Source organism: Borostomias antarcticus (assembly GCF_949987555.1).
Source record: "Borostomias antarcticus genome assembly, chromosome: 21".
Taxonomy (NCBI): Eukaryota; Metazoa; Chordata; class Actinopteri; order Stomiiformes; family Stomiidae; genus Borostomias; species Borostomias antarcticus.
Window position 1 is genome coordinate 16828542 of NC_140254.1, and position 20045 is coordinate 16848586.

Consider the following 20045-nt stretch of genomic DNA (forward strand, 5'->3'; position numbering starts at 1 on the left):
TCAAAATGCATTACAAAAAAGAAATTACTTCATTAATGATATCACTGGAAATGTCAATAGTGAATGAATTATTAACATTTCTAGTGACATGTAGATGTAGTTCTACATGTTGGCATGAGATTACTTTTTGAGTCAAGGATTTTGTTGAGAAAAGCAGACAGACTTGAGGTAAACATTGTAGTCGTAAATATTTATATATGCAATGGTGTCATTCATTCATGCGTTCATCGTGTGCGTTCCAGAAAGACTACAGTCCTGTTCATTAGTTAATTCATTAATTAATTCAAATTATTCGCCTAGAGAAGTTGCAAGTGAAGTAGGTGACTGAAAATGCATGTAAACATCTTCAACATTATACGACAAATATTGGGTGCACACAGCGCAGAAGTGAAAGTATCTAGACGTATCTGGAACCAATTTTACAGTTATTAGGCCTACTGTAGTGATCCCGACCACCAGTCAGGAACGAGGTGGACTGTCAAGTGCACCAAGGGCTGGCACATTAGGCCCAAGAGTCAGACATGAGAGACGAGAGGCCTACAGCCTACCCAAGCACCTGGGACAGGCCGGAAAGGTAATAATAAATATTATAAGCAGATCCCTCTAAAAAACGGATGGATGGATGAATAATGAATAGTCCACACACAGATGGAACTGACAAGGGCCGAGCTAGCACTGGGAAAGTGATAAGGTACCCCCCCCTCTCTAGCCAGGATCTGGCACTTATCAGAAGGAACAAAGGGATAGTGTTGGATGAACTGCCTAAAGAGAAACAGCTTTCCTGTATGAGGTTGCAAATAATAGATGTTAAAATTAGAAGGTGTAATCAAGAAAGTAACACTGTTTAGAGTGAATATAATTTATTGGAAATGTAATCACTTAAAGTAGAAGCAGACATTTATAAGTCATGTATCTGTTCTTAGTCATGATTAACTATGTAACCTTGTATACGTGTGAGAGTAATGACAATGCAATGATTTGAGAATGTATCCATGTATCAACTGTTTGAGTATATAGGTAATGCTTAAAGTAGGATTTTAATAAGATGCTAATTAGACATTTATTCTGTGATGTCCTGCTGTGGGTGAGAGAGAGATAAAATGTTGAATGCAGGGATTGTTAATCTGACAGGGAGGAGAGAAGGACTGTGTTCACCCGAAGAGACGTGACATCAACACCCTGCCCTCCTGGAAGGGGGTTCAAAAAATAGCTTGCGAGGAGGGAGAGGCACTTCTTCTTTCCATCGAAGAATTGAGGAAGTCAGACTTTTCTTTCCACCAACAGAGGTGTGGAAGAAGTCAGAGGCTGGAGACCTGGGAGCTATTCTCTTTCATGTTTTTCTTTTGTAACCTGTATTTTTCATGTAACTGGATTGTCTGTATAATTTATGTATAACACCACATTTTATATAAAGATATTTACCCTTGCATCAGATATTTTCTCCTCGCCTTTATTGGTTTGGTGAGTATTGATATATCTTGCTTGAGTCATTGAATTGATGAACAGACCCGTCTGCCCAGGTCGACTAAAGAGGGTCTAACCTGGGCCTTTCCTCCGGAGAGGGAGGTTGAAGAGGAATGCGTGTGTGTGAGTTGACACTGAGGAGTTGACCTTTGAACTGTGAGCACGAACAGAGGTCTAAATCAAGTGGCACTGCTCTGACAGAGAGCGCATTGGAGCACACACACATTTGGGAGAGAGAATTGGGAGAAGCATTTTAAGAGTGACTGATTGACTCATGATGAATCGTGATGGTAGTTTAAGCAATAACATATTAGATTCATGAGCCACGGATAACAATAAAACCTGGTGGTGAGATTCAAGCCATGGTAGGGATTTCACATAATAAGCCATCACCTTGAGGTTGATAGGTCAGTAGCCTACTCTTCAACAATTACCATGGAGCTGTAATTCTAGCTCGTCCTAAGTAGGTGGCGGTAATGCACCACAAGGTTTGCCCCCCGACATTACACACCAAAGAAGAAGAAGAAAGCCGTCCTAAAAACCAAACAAGATGTAAAGCTGATGTAAAGGGGGACATCTCGTGTACTCGTGACTTCATCAGTAAATTTGTTAGCAATATAGCTAGTACTAGCTTACACTAACGTAATGGCTTTTGTTGTCAGCGACCTGTGCTTGAGAGCTCAGCGTTGCTAGCTAGCAGTTACAGATAACGCTCGATTAGCGGTTTTGTTTTTCACCTTTTTTATGACTAGCTTTCGGACAACCGTTACAGCTTCCACAGCATGGCAGAGTCACCTTTGTCGGGAGTGAACGTTGTGCTAGTCATGGCCTACGGCAGCCTGGTAAGTGGTCGATTTGCTTAAGGGTACTAGCTAACGTTAGCCAAGTAGACTACTGAAGCTAGCTTGCACTAACGTTAGCTAACTGCTCCTCTCAGCATCAGGCAGGCAAGGTTATCCAAATAATTTACACTGGACTGGTTGTCCCGTGCAGGTGTTCGTGTTGCTGTTCATCTTCGTCAAGAGGCAGATCATGCGTTTCGCAATGAGGTCTCGCAGAGGACCCCATGCCCCTATTGGACACAACGCCCCCAAGGTAGACTCCTTTCCAGCCCTCAGTACCTCTCTGTCATGTCATGTGTCCAACTTTTGCAGTGACACATGGCACAATCAACTGCAAACTAAAGATTCCTTACTCATGTTTCTTTCTTCTCTGTGTTGCTCATGTTTTCCAGGGTTTGCGGGAAGAGATTGATTCCCGCCTGTCCAAGGTCCAGGAAATCTGCTTCGAGCCTCGTCTCCTCTCAGAACAAGATGATAGGCTGAAGCAAGGAACCCAGCTTAGTAAGTCACTATACACATCATGAACACAAAGTGGTCACTAGGCTATCTTCGGTGGTTTCTGCGCTGAATGACTTGCATACATGATGACTTGCTTTGTGAATTCTCAGGTTGCTACAACTACCTGTACAGAATGAAGGCCCTGGATGCCATTCGTGACTCCGGTAAGAGCAGGTGGACAGGTATCCTACCCAGCGTCAGTCCATTTTCTCTTCTCCTCACAACTTACCATCCTTTCTCTGCCTTCCTCCAACCCCAGGAATCCCGCTGCAGGAGATTAGTCGGAGCCCGAGTGCACTCACCGGACGCAGCTTCCGAAAATGGCTTCTTGAGCTGCGGAACTCCCACTCCCTGATCAAGAGCAGCCGTAGCACGCTCATAGACAACCTCCTGGAGGGCTACGACAGCGCACGCCATGGGACCGGGGTGGGTGTGTGCACTGACGTGTGTGTGTGTGTGTCCTTTTGTTGAGTACTGCGTGAACGTTCATGTGACAGTAAAAGAGTAACATGTGTTTTCGTGATTTGATGTGACTGTCTTTGAATCAAGTAGGTTTATTTATCATATCTACAGGATATGGGTAGAATGTAATGTAAACCTACCGTGTTTACTTATAGTTGATGTGACTTAACACATACCACGTATCATGTTCCAGGTATTTGGGGAAGCTGAGTTTCTGAAATATCAGAATGCTCTTAATGAACTAGCTGATGTGTAAGTATTATTTTAAACGACACACATTCTACACTGAAGAAGATTAATTCTGGACCTCCTTTCGGTTTGATGGGCGAGAGTCTATTCTGTGACGAAAGCGTCCCAGAGACCAACACACTTTTGATCAGATTTATTGCAAGCTTGCAGGTAGTTTAACCCCCAGAGAGTTGAGAATCAAAATACAAAGATACATTCAGAGTCTATTTCCTTTTATAAGTAAGGGATAATCAACGAGTAGGTGTGCTTTAAACGGTTTTGAGGCACGACGTGGAGGCGAAGAACCACCCGACGCACATCTATGAGTTGATTATCCCGCTTATACCATGGCCCCACATGCCAAAGACAAATTTACTTATTTGTGCCATTTACTCACATTCACGTACGGACAACCCGAAACCATAATGCCTCCGGGGCATAAAAACACAATTGTTACAAATACATTCGTAGCCCCAATCTTCTTCAACACGAAAGATGCAATAAGCCAACTTACCTTTTTCAGGTCACTTGTGTGTAATGCTATTCCCTTTCACTTTGTCCCTCAGTGTGAAAGCCTACTCTAGCACCACCAGTCTAGACCAGCACCACCAGTCTGCAGCCAAGGACCTGACAGGCTCTCCAGCTCGCAATACTCCCTCCACCATCCAGGTCACCTACCTGCCCTCTACCGGCCAGCGCAGCAAGAGGCCTAAGCACTTCCTGGAGCTCAAGAGCTTTAAGGACAACTATAACACACTGGAGAGCACCCTCTGAGAGACCTCCCATTAGAACTCCTAGAGTGGAAGTCCTTTTAGAAGTCAGTGAGATGAAGGGGTGTGACCCCTGTGGCTTAAAAAGGGACATCTTCGTTGAAATCAAAGGGATTTGAAAGGGATTTGATCTTGGGTAGATAGAAGTGTTATATGTGACTACCGTGGAGACAGACAACCAAAAACATTATTAATGTTGTGTAAAGTGGGTCATAGGAGCACTCAGGTGTCATCAATAAATTTGTCTTTATTTTCACAAGACATAAGAATGTCCCCAAGACAGAGCATGTTAATGTGCTTCTTTCCAGTAAGTCTCTTTACCATGATTTAATACCTCATCAATATCTTTTTTCTTATTTTTTTTACAGAACATAATTATTACACTCACATCAAATGTAGAGTTCTGGATCTTGATGCATACACGTGTGACATGTTGAACTGATCCTCCCACCAACCTTGAAATATAAGCTTTGTAAATATCATTTGAGTGCTTGGATTGTTAGATGAAAGAGTGTATGTATAAATTAAGTTTTATATGTTTTTACTTTGGGGGGGGGGGATGTAATACACATGTGTTTATGTGCTTGTGATAAAAAATATCTTGCATCCCATGTCATCTTGTGTTAAACTATTCCACTAGGTGGCAGTGGAACGTTAGGAAGCGTGTTCAGTGCTTTGATGCACCACAAAGACAACAGCAGTACACTTTTTTTTTTACCATACATATTTAAATAGTATAAGATTTATTTTGAACAAAGACAATGATGATATGCACTTCACTACTACCAAACGTCTGTCTACAAGTGAGGGACAGTTTTCATAGTAAACAGAAAAGTAAGAATAAGATAAAGATAATAGCACATGCTATTTCACTGCAGTTACATTACCTTAATGCTTAGGGCAGCTGGGAGCCACTTGGATATTGAGAGAGGCATGGTTACATAGAATCTCATGTATTAACACATTAACTAGCAACCCTAACACTTACATCTGACACGAGTGAGTTGTATGTAGACACATAGGCATGGATGTAAAGTATCTAGGTCAAAAAAGTCAAGTATAGAATTACTTAGTAAAAGGCTAATTCACTACTCTATAGGTTGCCCTACGATATCTATGTATAGTTGGTGAAGAAGAAGGTAGGTTAAACCAAAATTGTTCACACTGCATCAGTATACCTGGGCAAAACGTCTTGACAATGTTGACGGAACTGCATATAACTTAGCAGTGTGTGTGTGTGTGTGTGTATGTGCGCGTGTGCAAGAGAGATAACTCTTTCCTACTTTGTCTTGCCTGTATGTATGTCTCAAGCGTAACACAGAGAGCATTATATTATTATAGGCCACCATCCTGTGAGTGCAGATGAAATTGTGCCACTGTGTCACAGCCTGAAAATTAACTCATAAACTTAACTACTAAACTTTCTTATATTGCTGTGTCATTCAGCATGGACTGACAAAATTCCTTGTATTATGCGTCAAACAACACGATACATGTGTGCTTTGTCATAGTGGTGTCACGTTTAAATGCACTACAAACCTGCACCTAGAGTACTGTATCATCCTGTTAGGGTTAACATACATAACATATTTACGCTTGAGAGTTAGATTATGGAAATGTTTTTCCAGGTTCAAACTGTGCTATTGTGATTTAGTGTATGTGTGCCTTTTTGGCCATATTTCTTTTTCTCTTGCTGTCTGTGTCTCTGTCTCTCTCTGCTCAGGACCTGATCTCGATGACTTTGATGAAGGGAAGTGTCTTGTTGGTGTGTGTTGATGGTATGAGCGGCTTGCTGTCGGGAGAAGAAAAACATCATGAGGACATTACTTTCCAAAGCCTTTGTCCTCCCTAACTTGGTTCATACACGTTTCATTTCTGCCTCGTTCAAAAAACAATGTCTTGGCAGATGAGAGGAATAGGAGTTGTGTTTTAGGGAGACGCATATTGTTACCTGTAGATGATCTGAGGCTTGCGCTCGATGGCGGTCTGTGTCACGGGGGCCTGTCCTCCAAGCAGGTACTCCATCTGGTCATGCATCTCTCTGTTCTGGTATTGTAGCAACACAGAGGCGTCACAGGACATCAAGAGCACCGACATAGACCTCTATCTATCTGCACACACACAGGCACGCGCGCACATACACACACACACACACACACACACACACACACTCACTCACTCACTCACTCACTCACTCACTCACTCACTCACTCACTCACTCACTCACTCACTCACTCACTCACTCACTCACTCACTCACTCACTCACTCACTCACTCACTCACTCACTCACTCACTCACTCACTCACTCAGTAATACACACAAACTCACCTCAGCCTCCAGAAAAGCAACTTTCTCCTCCAGATCTCTGATCACCCGATCCCTCTCCTGGATCACTGTCCGTGAGTTCTGCAGCTGTGGACAAAGAAAAGCAAACAAATAAACAAACGTTATAACTGGATACTGGAGAGAGGACACCAACTCAGTGTTCCAGAGGCACTTGCATCACTTATTGATGACGAGTGTTGTGTTTCGCCACACATTTCCGCTTGGCTGTCCTCCTGTGAATCCATTAAGCCCCCACTTCTCCCTGCGCAATCAAATTTCCTGTATGCAAGTTCCTGTGTGTGTGTGTGTGTGTGTCTGTGTGTGTGTGTGTGTGTGTGTTCTTACCTGTTCGATCATATGGCGGACCTTCCTCTGTTGGCACTTCAACATGTCATCAAGATGGTGGATCTTCTCCTTCTGGAGGGCCAGCTCCTTCTCCAGCTCCTGAGACCTACAGTATATGTGCGCACACAGCGTCTGGTTACTATGGTTACATAACCCAAAATCGTGACCAGGATGTGAGCAGCATATGCGCAATCTAAAATGTCTATCTAATTTGTATTATATTTATATTATACTTATGTAATACAATATCTTACATGGTAATTTCACCATCTTATCTATGACTTTTAACTCATTCAATCTGACTTCCCATTACAAAGAACGTGAATATGCAATAGTCTAATGTTTAACTGAGTAGGTCAACAACATGGTGATAGAGCCCCTCACCTTGGCTCGTCCCCCTGGCCCTCCTCCTTGGACTTTCTCAGAAGCTGCAGTTCTGCTTCGCTGGCGGCCATCTTGTCCCTCAGGGCTGCACTCTCCAGCTCCATTCCTCCCAGCAGCCTCTGCAGCTCCTCCACCCGCTGGCCGCGCTCCTCCGCCTGACCCTCCGCGCGCTGCAGCCGCTCCGACTGCTCGTCCAGACGCTGGCGGACGCCGTGGCTCTCCGCCTGCAGGGAGAGCCACAGGAACAGGGTAACTATGCACGGAGACAAACGTTGTTTTCGTGCTGTGGCCCCGCTGACGTTTTGAAAACCATAGACCAAACTATCATTTAGAAAATACTGGTGTATACCAAAATGAAATGGAACTTGAAATGGAGCCCAACACTATTAATCTGATGGGGAACAAAATGGAACCATCTGTGTGTATCCTGTACACCAGCAGTACTGTAGATTGTTGAGCATGCCTAGGATTCAACACATTTCTAAGTCGACCTCATTGCCTTATCATACAAGTCAATCTATGCCACTAACACAGTTGTAAGAGTACAAGGTCAATTGGAAAGGTCATCCAACACCGTTACATCATTCTGACACAGAGCCGTGTGACCCCCTCAGGTGACCCTGGATAATGAGGATTGAGAGAACAAAACAGAACAGATCAACAAAAAGAGAGGGATGGAGAATGAGAGATTCCTGTGATCATATGGATAGGGCGTGGGAGAGGTAGCAAGGAGGAAGGGAACCATCAAATACATTTTGATTTGATAAGGACATACTTTTAGTCTGTCTCTCTCCTCCTGGTGCTTCCTGTCTGAGTCTTTCAGCTGAGCGTAGAGACGCTTAGTCAACTCCCTGAGCCGGGCACTCTCTTCCTTGTTCTCCTTAATCTGAGAGAGGGAGAGAGAGAGAGAGAGAGAGAGAGAGAGAGAGAGAGAGAGAGAGAGGGGGGTGGAGAGAGACAGAGATGCTTAATTAAGTTGAGAACAACCTCTATGAACCTTTAGACAGGGGAAAGAGACATACAGAAAGAGGATGCTGACAAGATGTGCTTGGGCTGATTATATTTGACAACCTTTTCACCCTTTTGCCCGGGGGAAGAGGCCAAGAGGCCAGAGGTAAAAGTGAGGGTTTCTTTCTCAGTGTGTGTGTGTGTGTGTGTGTGTGAACACATTTCCTTCTGAATCAATCAGAGTAAAAAACATTTGTTGTTCTTGTCGGATATGGGTCTTTGTATTGGTTTCTATGTCAAAAGTCTTTAGCACCATTTAGAAAGGAGGGCAGTGAAACAGAACTCTCATCATGTACATTAACAGACAGGTCATTGAGTCACAGAGCAGACAAACATTCCTGTAGATTCTATCTCCATTGTGACACAACCTAGAGGAGAGATGGATGTTTGGTTTTATATTACACAGGATGTATGATGTGCTGCGCTGAAATAATGGTCTGGTATCGGATATGTGTTGCTAGAGCATCATGGTTGTGTGCGTGTGTGTGTGTATGTGTGTGTGTTTGTGTGCGTGTGCGCGCGTGTGTGTGCATGTGTTTGTGTGTGTGTAACCGAGAGACAAGCAAGCAATATTCCTGCATGACCAGTATCACTAGCAGTGTGGGATTCTGAGTCCAGCAGCCATTTTACAGCACAACACAATTTTGCTGTAGGAATATTGCGGAGGGTAGAAAATGGGGGTTTAGGAAATTTTTAAAGGTTTCCTACAGAAATGTTCAGGAAGCACTAATGTGAAACTTAAAAAGACAAAGACTAAAACAACCACTCTCTATGGCTTAGTAAAGTTTAGTATGTAGATAAGCAAAAAAAAAAATCTTACATGAGTTTCTGACTCAATACCAACAATGTTACCATTGGTGACAATTGGTTGGTTGCCAGGAAGGCTGACAGTGAAGCCATTGGCAGGAAACTGTGGAGAGAGCAGGGGTTAGTGGAGTTAGTACTGCATCAGTACTGTTAAGTATTCATTCTTTTTCATGTTATTGTTTATTTATCAGTTGTACCTTGTTGTTGTTGTTGTTCTGTCTGGCTGCCATCTGTTCCCTAAGGGTCTTTAGACAGTACCTCACCTAAGGACAGAAAGACTTTATATTCTGTACATGTACTTATGCAATGATACCCACACACACAAACACACACACACACACACACTCACGCACGCACGCACGCACGCGCGCACGCACTTGCTGATCTTTGATTTCTACACAGACACACCCCTCCTGACCTTCAACAGAGCCCCTCCCACCGCATACTTGTTATCAGTGCAGACAGCTAAGCTAAGATGGCCGTGTTTACCTCCTGTATCTGGGACACCTCGTCTGTCAGCATCTTCACACTCTGCTGGTGTTTGGCTTCTCTCTGTTTGCGTGCTTCAAGGTATACCTGGACAGCACAGGAGAGGAAGATTGGTTCGTTATAAACATAGTAGGTTTATTCAATAATATATTGAATAAGGGTGTTCTTAATGACTATTCTATGAACCACACACATGCACGCACAGCATGAAATCACCCACCTTGATGACCTCTACTTTCTCCTTCGTGGGTGTGACCAAATCAAGTCTCTGGTCTTCACTGAGGTGGCCGAGGTAGTGCAAACGCTCTGCTGGTTGGCTGTAAGGAACAATACAATACCATAAAAAAGAAAGAAAAGATTACAGTATTGAATGGCACAGTATGTATGTATACAGTATGTATGTATGTATGTGATACTATACTGCAGAAATAGAGGGGCTGTGCTGTAGTACCTTGCTGTTGTGATGCCCGGCTGGCCAGGTGAACTGGTTCTGGTCCTGCAGTGTCAGTCAGGGCTGCCTGCACCCATCTTGAGGTGAAAAGATGAGAGGATAAGGTGGATTAGGATGGAAGAGAGGGGAAATGTGAACAAGGGAGTGGAGTGGGGAGCCATAGTGGAGAGAGAGAGAGAGAGAGAGAGAGACGGAGGACAAGGGGAAAGATATGTGGGTGAGTTGGAACATCGTCAATGGAAGTAAGGGAGGGGCGGTCACCAATAAAACTGTCATTGGAGGAAATGATTTACTGTAGGGCTGTGAAGCTCATGACTCTGACCAGCCTCTATACAGATCTGCCACCGACTCAGTAGATGTTTCCAGTGCTATCTTTGCCCCAGGTCCAGTTCTGAGCTAACACTATTAACTTGAAAAGTCAATCCAGGCCAAACCTGGAGGTCCAAAAATATAATCTACTGCTGAGTCACAGACCAACTGTGTAGCCTTGATGATACATATCAAGCTAGGACAGCGTCAGTTGTGGATGTGTTGACAGTGTGGCTACTGGGCTGTGACAAATCAGGCTTAGATGCTAATGATGTCAAGTTCTATTCATGACAGCAGTCTCAAGGGAGTCATGTTCTATGTTAGAATAAATATGACTGTTGTTAAATTATGAAACAATGAGATTCACCCAGGGATCCATGCACATTGGCTTAGTACACGGAATTCAATCACAGTCCTGAATCTGGTCCTTAATCTTTTTATAATATAATCTAATAGCAATTACCGTTTCCTTTGTTTTATGCAATAAATCATTTGTCTCTGTGAGGGGTTACATAATCTGGCCTATACCTTTACTTTGAGAACACCCATTTCAGGTATGAAGGCTAAACAAACCTCTACTAAGCCTCTCTGGATGTAGTAAAGAAAGTCAGCTTTAATGGCTGTTCAGTGTTCAACATGAATGAAATATTTTCAGACAAGGGTAAAAAGACTCGCTGAGTGTATGTAGAGCATGGGTGCTTTACGTAACATGGCTGCCAATGCAGTCCCTTAAGATCTCTTGATCTTACCTTTCCCCTGCGAGTTAATCCATGTCTCTGTGTGCCCAGTGCTTGTTTACCTTGGCACTGTGCAGTGTAGAACTGTTTTGGATATTATGTGTGTTTCTGGACCAAGATATAATGTGACTTCTTCAACTGCCTCAACGCGAAAACATATCTTTTTGGTAACTCTACCATGACACAATCACAATACAATACAATACAATGCAATACAATGCAATACAATACAGCACTTCACCTCCAGGTCACCTCCTGTAATATCTACCACCATCTGCATCTGTCTCCAATTACAGTACATTTCCAATGACTTCAGATACTCTATTTGCATCCAGTGCTCTGATCAGTATGATGAGGATGTTCCAGCATCATATATCTCTTTCAGGACACCGTCATTACAAAATATTCCACATCAGTAGAGCTCTGAGACGATGCCAGATACCACAAGTAGAAGCTGCAGTGCCAAACGATAATAACCAAGTTCTGAGGAGCCCTGATCTTTATGAAGTTAATTCGTTAGTCTGTGTGAATCCATGATAGGAACAAACAGGACTCATGTTTAATCATGTCTGGGCAGAGAGATCCTAGCAGAGCAATTTGGAGGCTCATTACACATCACTCAAATCATGACTATACGGAGAACCATATGTCATTTTATTTCTATAGCACCATTCATCCAAATCAATGTAGCACATGGTGCTTTACATCAAAAGAGATGGATAAAAACATAAATCATATAAACACAATGTGAATGATTTAAAATAAACAATAACATTTAAAGAATTAAAGATGAAAAAATAGAATAAAGAAAGTATAAATGAGAATACAAGTAAAGCTACATGGTAAAAGCAATATTAAAAAGGTATGTTTTAAGATCTTTAAAGATGCTTTAAGATGCTTTAAGATCTATAAAAGTTACCTACGCTTTAACTGGATGCATTCAGCCCAGCTGGGTGTGTCTTGGTAACCAACATTTCCATTGGCTCCCTTCACAAAAGCAGCTTTAGCACAGAAAGGCATTTTCATAGACCAGGTGTGACTCTTACCATATCTAAAGGAACACCTGTGAAGAGTCGTTAAATATTTGACAGGGTTAGCTGCCACCCAAATTCAGGTGCTTCTCTATGCAATAGCTTTGTTTGTTATTGTGTTAATCTACAGTATGCAAACATTTCCTCATACCACAGACTGTAGGCCTATCTATACAATACACAGCCAACTGACCAGTACACCTCGAATTGTTTAGTGAGAAGAGAAGACATTACACAGTAGCAGCCTGATGATGAAGGGAGAGTCAGAGCTGACAACACATTCTCACATTCTCTCTTGCATTCCACAATCTGTTACCATCTCCTAGAGAAGACAACGCTCCAACAACCCCTCGCTGCAGAGACAAACTGTACTGTACTGTAAGAACAGTCTTATAAGTATACCTCATAGATAGACCTCCTATAAGACGAACACGCATACTGGGTTGGGTTGTTAATGCGTAACACATAATATGGCGTCCAGGAATGTTTAGTCAGTCTGGGTGGGACCGGGGGTCTGGGGTGACAGTACGGACACAGCTGACTTGTCTGGACAGGAGCTCTGTGTTGTCAGAGGAATCCTGTGGGACCATGTCAGGCCTCAGTAGTGCAATTAGCGATGAATAAGATGGCGCATAGCAAACCAGAGACGGTCTGACTCACTAGACCAACTGCCTCCGACATCAGATCCCTACTGAGGGTCCAGCAGTGTATGTGCTGCGCAGCACTGCCCGAAGACATAGCCATTTGTGTGTCATTTGCCACGTGGCTAATAAAATACCTTCAAGATCTTGTAGTTCTAATTATTACATTATATTATATACCGTATGTGTGTGTGTACCTACTGTGTGTGTTCTGGAGTAGGACTGTGTACGTCCCTGGGAGAAAGAGTATTCTGGCAGCTGTGGGTGTGTCTGTCCACACATACATACGTGTCAGCTTCTAACTGTGTGTGTGAGTCTGTGTAGAGTTGGTACAGTCCACTAAACTGTTTACCCCCCTCCATCAGGCTTTTTATGTAACAGTCAAGCCTGAAAAACCATCAGAGCTGCAGCTGTGACAAGCTGGCAGCTCAACTATCAGCCAGAGATCAGAGGGAGCGGCCCAAGCCCCAGGGCTTCTCTCTCTCTCTCGTAACCTCGCGTGTGCACACACACCCACACGTACACACACACACACACACACACACACACACACACACACGCACACACGCACACACACACACACACACACACACACACACACACACACACACACACACACACACACACACACACACACACACACATACAGGATGTGGGCAGACACAGTGTTCCTTTCCTGCACTGTGCAAAACCATAAGCCCCTTGTCTCTGTCTCTCTCACTGCACGCACACACCCACAGTCCTTTCAAATCCCTTAATGGATACTCTCCGCAACACCTGGAATGCAGCTGATGGGTGGTTTTAGGTTAATGGCCTGTCCAGAAGAGAGGGCGTATGTCTTTATGTCTTTAAGCTAGGCCATGACTGCTGCTACAGTCAGTATAATGACTTTCTAGTGATCATGTCACTCAGTAGCTCCAAGCAAACAACAACAGGAGAAACACGTTTGCATTGGGAACACTGGAAACGACAAACATTCCAAAGTACATTGTCCACACGCGAACACTTAATCCTAGTTGACATTCTACCAACTCCCCTCCAACCAATTCTCGGCAAGAGTGTTCCAGGACAAATTGATCAGTTATGCAATGAATGTAGGTATTCTGCCATGTTGGGCATGTGAGAACCCATACGTTTTATTCTGGGAACCCTTTGCTTTTACAGTTCTAATAAACAAAACATCCTCAGCCAGCAGTGGAGAGACAGACAGACAGACAGACAGACAGACAGACAGGCAGACAGACAGACAGACAGACAGACAGACAGACAGACAGACAGACAGACAGACAGACAGACAGACAGAGATGTACCGGTCCTGGCGGCTCCATCCCAAGCCTGCCTGGACAGACTGAGCTTCACTCATATCCATAATCCACATACTTGCCCCATGGAAGAATGACTGAAGCATCCTTAAAACCACAGAGGGAAGCTAGCCCAACTCTACGGCTTCAGAACCTTCCTTCTTGTGGCACATATGTGACACTATTGCTGTTTATGAAGACAATCTGTTCATTGTTATGTTGGAATTGAGTGATACACCATCTGAGGTGATTATCTTTATGGGTTGGTTAACACTTTAATATAGGTAGTTATGCTAGATGCACTGTGTCAGTTGTGTGTTATTCAGTCTCATGCAAGTTCTAATTCATGCATATTTACGTCAGTGCCAAACCATAATTTGGCTAACAGCAATACAGATAGAATCAACATGAGACATATATTGTATATATTTTGTCAAAATGACTGATCCAGCTCAACCTTTAAATCATAACATTTACTTGTTTTGCAAATATAAAAATTTCTGTTTTATATAAATCACCAAGCATATGCTGTTGATGCCACAACATTCCCAAATGATGCCACAACATTCCCATTCTCAAAACAACTTGTAAAGCCATGAAACCCTGGCCTTTCGACTAGGTCCATCTATCAACTGTACAATCGCGGAGAAGAACAGAGGAAACCAAGAATAAAGTGTTAAAAACAGTGCTGAAAATAAACCCTTTAGCAGGAACTATGCTATTCTTTTCTCTTCACAGAAGATCTATGACTAAAAGGCCCAGCCCTCCCAGAGAGGGTGTCCATTTACTGTCTAATGTGTCTTGCTCTCCTCACTGGACACAATAGAGAGCCAGGACCTAAAGACACTCTGGTGTGGTTATACAACCCCCTCTATACAACTCCCTCTACACTGACCACCCCCTTGCTTACGATAAACACTCAGTCATCCTCTTATTATACTGGCAGACCTGAGCTGTCACACCACTCTGTACTGACTAGAGTGTAAAATGTGTCACTGGAAGCAATGGAACATCAGCATACAAGTTTGAGTTTTTGTACACACGTTTCTAGTCTCCCAGTAGTGTGAAGTTCCATTGCTCACCAGGGAACCAAACACTGAGCCGTTTTAGAACAGAGCAATAACATATCTTATATTGACTGACTCATATCCTCTCCTGTGCAATATAAACAAGAGATAAAACAGATTAAGGGCATATTAAAGATTAGAAAGATCATGAAATACCTTTTGTGAAGAGTTCATGAACTCCCTTCTGTCCCCAACACACAAAACATTCCAAAGAACTCTCTCCTAGTTTCTCACATACTTATGTTGCTATATTTCCCTGATCCTAGTGTGTGATCGGGTTGTTTTGTGGTATGTTGTTTGATCAAGTTCAAGGTTACTTTTAAACACAATTACAATGTCTCTGTCTCAGTATTAGATTCTCCTGGCAATAGTTCCGATGTAATATTTTGACACAAAATTAGCAATTTTGACATATAAAAGTCTAAATACTGATCACCAGACAACAAAATTACCTCTCCAATAACATTACATAAAACACAAGTCATGGAAATGTTAATTTCCATATCTTCCAAAGAAAAAGACAAACACAGGCTAATACAGTACAAAACTACCTCTGCATTAACTTAGATAAAAGCAGCATCGACCACATGTCAACTAGTTCCAAATGTACCTGTCTAGCAGCAGTTGCGCGTGGCCCTTCCTGGAGATGTCCAGCGTGTTATGACTGTTGTTGTGTGTGTGTGTGTGTGTGTGTGTGTGTCTGTGACTCAGTGTGGGAATCTGCTGTCTTGCCATAAATGGCAGGGAGACTCCTACCACCAGCCCTGCCCTGTTCCCATGGTAGCCTAATACCTCCATGCGCCCGCCTCCAGCCCCTGGCAGTCCACACAGCCCCCCCTGCAGGTAGGAAAAGGCTACTGCACTGTTCAGTACAAAAGACAGAGAGAGACATATAGGCAGTGGTTGTTGGATTGAACTTTAAATATATCTTGCAGTAATGTCAGACCTGTTTGGAATAACAGTGTATATCCTCATTCTTTCATTTTGAATGTGCGTGTTACAAATACTAAAGGTTCATTGTCACATGCCTTGAGTCCACTTTGTCTCAGATTAAACTAGAAAGACTTCTGTGGTGTGAATGAGAGACGAGTGTGTTGGCACATATATCTGTGTGTGTGTGTGTGTGTGTGTGTGTATTCCTCTACTGTGTGCAATTGTCTTGGGAATGAGAGTCCCAGTGGACGACACAGAGAGGGCCTGAGATAGAACCCTGGTGCAGAATGTGGGTGGTGTTATATAACTGAGATTAATGAACCGTCTTTACGTGAGAGCGTGCAGAGTAAACAGTACTGTACAAACACAAGTGCCACACTTTCTAAGAAGTGTGTGTGTGTGAGAGAAAGAGAGAGAGAGAGAGAGTTTGTATGTGTGTGTGTATGGGTGTGTGTGTGTGTTTGTGTGTGTACACAAGTGAATGTGTGTGTGCCTGTGAATGCCTGAATGTCATTAGTTTTCATATTATGTATTTACTTGGTCTCAATTTGTTCACATGCATTCATATCTTCCTGTGTCCTGGCACATCATTACCTGATCTTACATGTCTGGTATTCATCACAACTTTACGTGTTATTGTGCCCATGGGACTTCGGTGTGTGTGTGTGTGTGTGTGTGTGTGTGTGAGTGTGTGTGTGTTTACTGTGTTTCCTTCTCCCTGCTTTCCATGTGTGAGCTGTGCACATACCAGCCCGACGGCACACCTCCCTCAGGTCGCCTCGGTTACAGCATGTCTCTCTCCTCACTGGACACAACAGAGAGCCAGGACCTAAAGACCCTCTGGTGTGGCTATACAGCCCCTCTATACAGCCCCTCTATACATCTCCTCTACACAGCCCCTCTATACAGCCCCTCTATACAGCCCCTCTATACAGCCCCTCTATACACCCCCTCTATACACCCCCTCTATACAGCCCCTCTATACAGCCCCTCTATACAGCCCCTCTATACAGCCCCTCTATACACCCCCTCTATACACCCCCTCTATACAGCCCCTCTATACAGCCCCTCTATACAACCCCCTCTATACAGCCCCTCTATACAGCCCCTCTATACAACCCCTCTATACAACTCCTCTATACAGCCCCTCTATACACCCCCTCTATACAGCCCCTCTATACAGCCCCTCTATACACCCCCTCTATACAGCCCCTCTATACAGCCCCTCTATACAGCCCCTCTATACAGCCCCTCTATACAACCCCCTCTATACAGCCCCTCTATACACCCCCTCTATACAGCCCCTCTATACAACCCCTCTATACAGCCCCTCTATACAGCCCCTCTATACAGCCCCTCTATACACCCCCTCTATACAGCCCCTCTATACAGCCCCTCTATACACCCCCTCTATACAGCCCCTCTATACAACCCCTCTATACACCCCCTCTATACACCCCCTCTATACAGCCCCTCTATACAGCCCCTCTATACAGCCCCTCTATACACCCCCTCTATACAACCCCTCTATACAACCCCCTCTATACAGCCCCTCTATACAGCCCCTCTATACACCCCCTCTATACAGCCCCTCTATACACCCCCTCTATACAACCCCTCTATACACCCCCTCTATACACCCCCTCTATACACCCCCTCTATACAGCCCCTCTATACAGCCCCTCTATACAACCCCCTCTATACAACCCCTCTATACAGCCCCTCTATACACCCCCTCTATACACCCCCTCTATACACCCCCTCTATACACCCCCTCTATACAGCCCCTCTATACACCCCCTCTATACAGCCCCTCTATACAGCCCCTCTATACAGCCCCTCTATACAGCCCCTCTATACAACCCCCTCTATACAGCCCCTCTATACAACCCCTCTATACACCCCCTCTATACACCCCCTCTATACACCCCCTCTATACACCCCCTCTATACAGCCCCTCTATACAACCCCTCTATACAGCCCCTCTATACACACGCCGTCATTCTGACCCCATCCTGTCTGTCTTGTCCTGCTTCCCTCCGTCAACGAGTGATAAAAGACGCTCACCAGTCCGCCACAGAGCTCCAGATTGGACCATGGTGGCTTAATTGACGCACCAGTATCTGTAGCTTCTCACATTCAAGGTGTACATGAGAGTTTAGAGGATGTACGGGATGTAGCCTACTGCCAAATACATTCCAGAAGTAAACCTACTACAACCTACATCCTTGAATAAACTCTATGTTTCTTCATGGTAGGCCTACTTGACACTACTTAATAATACAATGTTATTACACGCTACTTAATAATACAATGTTATTAACCAGATGTTAATTGTAACTGCATGACTTAGAAGTAATTCACTAAACAGACATTTTGAGACAAACAGTCCACAGTTTGACAGGGCTTTCTCTCTGTAGGACACAGCAGTATTGCTATATCCTTAGAAATCTAGACTGAGAAGCCCAATTTTCACATGATTTCCATATAGTCATGTGATGTACATGTCTTGGAAATACAATAACCATGCTTTCTGTATTACCATTTTTACTTTGTGTGTGTCACTTCTCTTCCTGGAGCATTAGTTTGAATGGTGACACAGACATCGGTTCAATAACCGCCAATTCATTCTATCAAGCCCAACCCAATGGAAACATACATTGGAACTGTCGTTTCAGGGTTTGCCTTTTGGAACATATTAGGCTTTGTTATCTTTAGGCCAAGACCTCTCTTACCTTTGAATACAAACTTTGATTGATTTCTGGCTAAAGTCATTTCTGCTTATGTGTATATTATGTATGTGAGTCCATGCATAGAAATTATGAACAGTTCAGGTTTCATTGAGTATACTTGAACATGATTTAATTGCACTGCCTGCATGGACACAGACATAGTCATCCATGATTGGATGGGATAAGTAGATGAGAATGATACTGATAGACTGATAGACGATGGATAGTATAGTAAATTGCCAGTTTGGGAAATGTCCAGCCGAGTACTAGGACTGGAATGAGAAATTGATTAGCACTGATAAGATACATTAAGAACAAGAATTCCAATGTACCTTTATAAAAATAATAGAATAGAATTCCAATGTACCTTTCCTATTCTATTCCCCGTCACATCTCAGAAATACTTAAGGCCTCAATGTCTATTATCACACACACTGGCACACACCCTGTCTTTAACTTTAGCCTTTAGGAATTACCTTAACGATCAAAACATGGGATCAAGTTGTCACTTAAGAACTCCCTCCTCCTCTTCACCATGATCCAGAGCAGATTGTGTTCAGTAGTACTGGAGCCGTGTATGTTTAGCACACTAAATCCCCCTATTTGGTAACCTGTCAGAGGTAGGTTTTAGCCTGGGAGTTGTCCAGAACTGGGAGTTGTCCAGACAGATTTTGCCATTGCTGAGGGGTGGAGGTAAATGGACTGCACTTATATAATGCTTTTCCACCTTAGCGGCACTCAAAGCGCTTTACAATGGCCTCTCATTCAGCCATTCACACACACACTCACGGCAGTAGCTGCCATGCAAGGTGCTAACCTGCTCATTGGGAGCAATTTTGGGGTTAGGTGTCTTGCTCAAGGACACTCCGACATGTGGACAGTTGGAGCTGGGATTCGAACCACTGACCCTTCGATCACTGAACGACCCGCTTTACCAACTGAGCTACAGCCGCCCCTAGGTGGTGGTGGATGAGGTGGGAATGGGGGGGAATAAGAGAAGTCAGAATGAGAGGGATAGAAAGAGAAGCCGTTTTCTCATATGACCTCTGGACAATGTCTGGAGAATTCGGTCTCTGGACATTGTCCGGAGTTGCCCTTTCACACATGTAGCACACAACAGGCCAGGAGATTGTCCATGTCTTCTCACATATTGGAAATGTTCAGTTTGGGTTAGGTTAGGGTTAGTTTCTCTTGCTATTGAATTCTTCAGGTTTCACGCC

The 20045-nt window shown here is 43.7% G+C and overlaps 2 protein-coding genes across 3 annotated transcripts; one reads left to right on the top strand and one right to left on the bottom strand.

Moving 5' to 3' along the window:
• Window positions 1-1990: 1990 nt before the first annotated feature.
• LOC311323402 (protein C1orf43-like) lies at window positions 1991-4534 on the top strand. Of its 2 annotated transcripts, XM_084455617.1 has the most exons (8): window positions 1991-2052; window positions 2237-2306; window positions 2458-2559; window positions 2699-2807; window positions 2915-2968; window positions 3064-3230; window positions 3460-3518; window positions 4061-4534. In XM_084455617.1, the coding sequence occupies exons 2-8, from the start codon at window positions 2247-2249 to the stop codon at window positions 4266-4268; spliced, it is 759 nt and encodes a 252-aa protein (XP_084311743.1). In that variant the 5' UTR covers window positions 1991-2052; window positions 2237-2246; the 3' UTR covers window positions 4269-4534. The 2 variants fall into 2 exon arrangements, with proteins under 2 accessions (XP_084311743.1, XP_084311742.1); XM_084455616.1 differs by having other exon boundaries at window positions 2016-2306.
• Window positions 4535-5983: 1449 nt separating this feature from the next.
• tuft1b (tuftelin 1b) lies at window positions 5984-9656 on the bottom strand (the record flags this gene model as incomplete). Its single annotated transcript, XM_084455003.1, has 9 exons — window positions 5984-6056; window positions 6216-6310; window positions 6594-6677; window positions 6936-7041; window positions 7320-7543; window positions 8095-8205; window positions 9148-9237; window positions 9332-9397; window positions 9624-9656. 9 exons carry the CDS (start codon window positions 9654-9656, stop codon window positions 5984-5986), a joined length of 882 nt encoding a protein of 293 aa, XP_084311129.1.
• Window positions 9657-20045: the final 10389 nt, after the last annotated feature.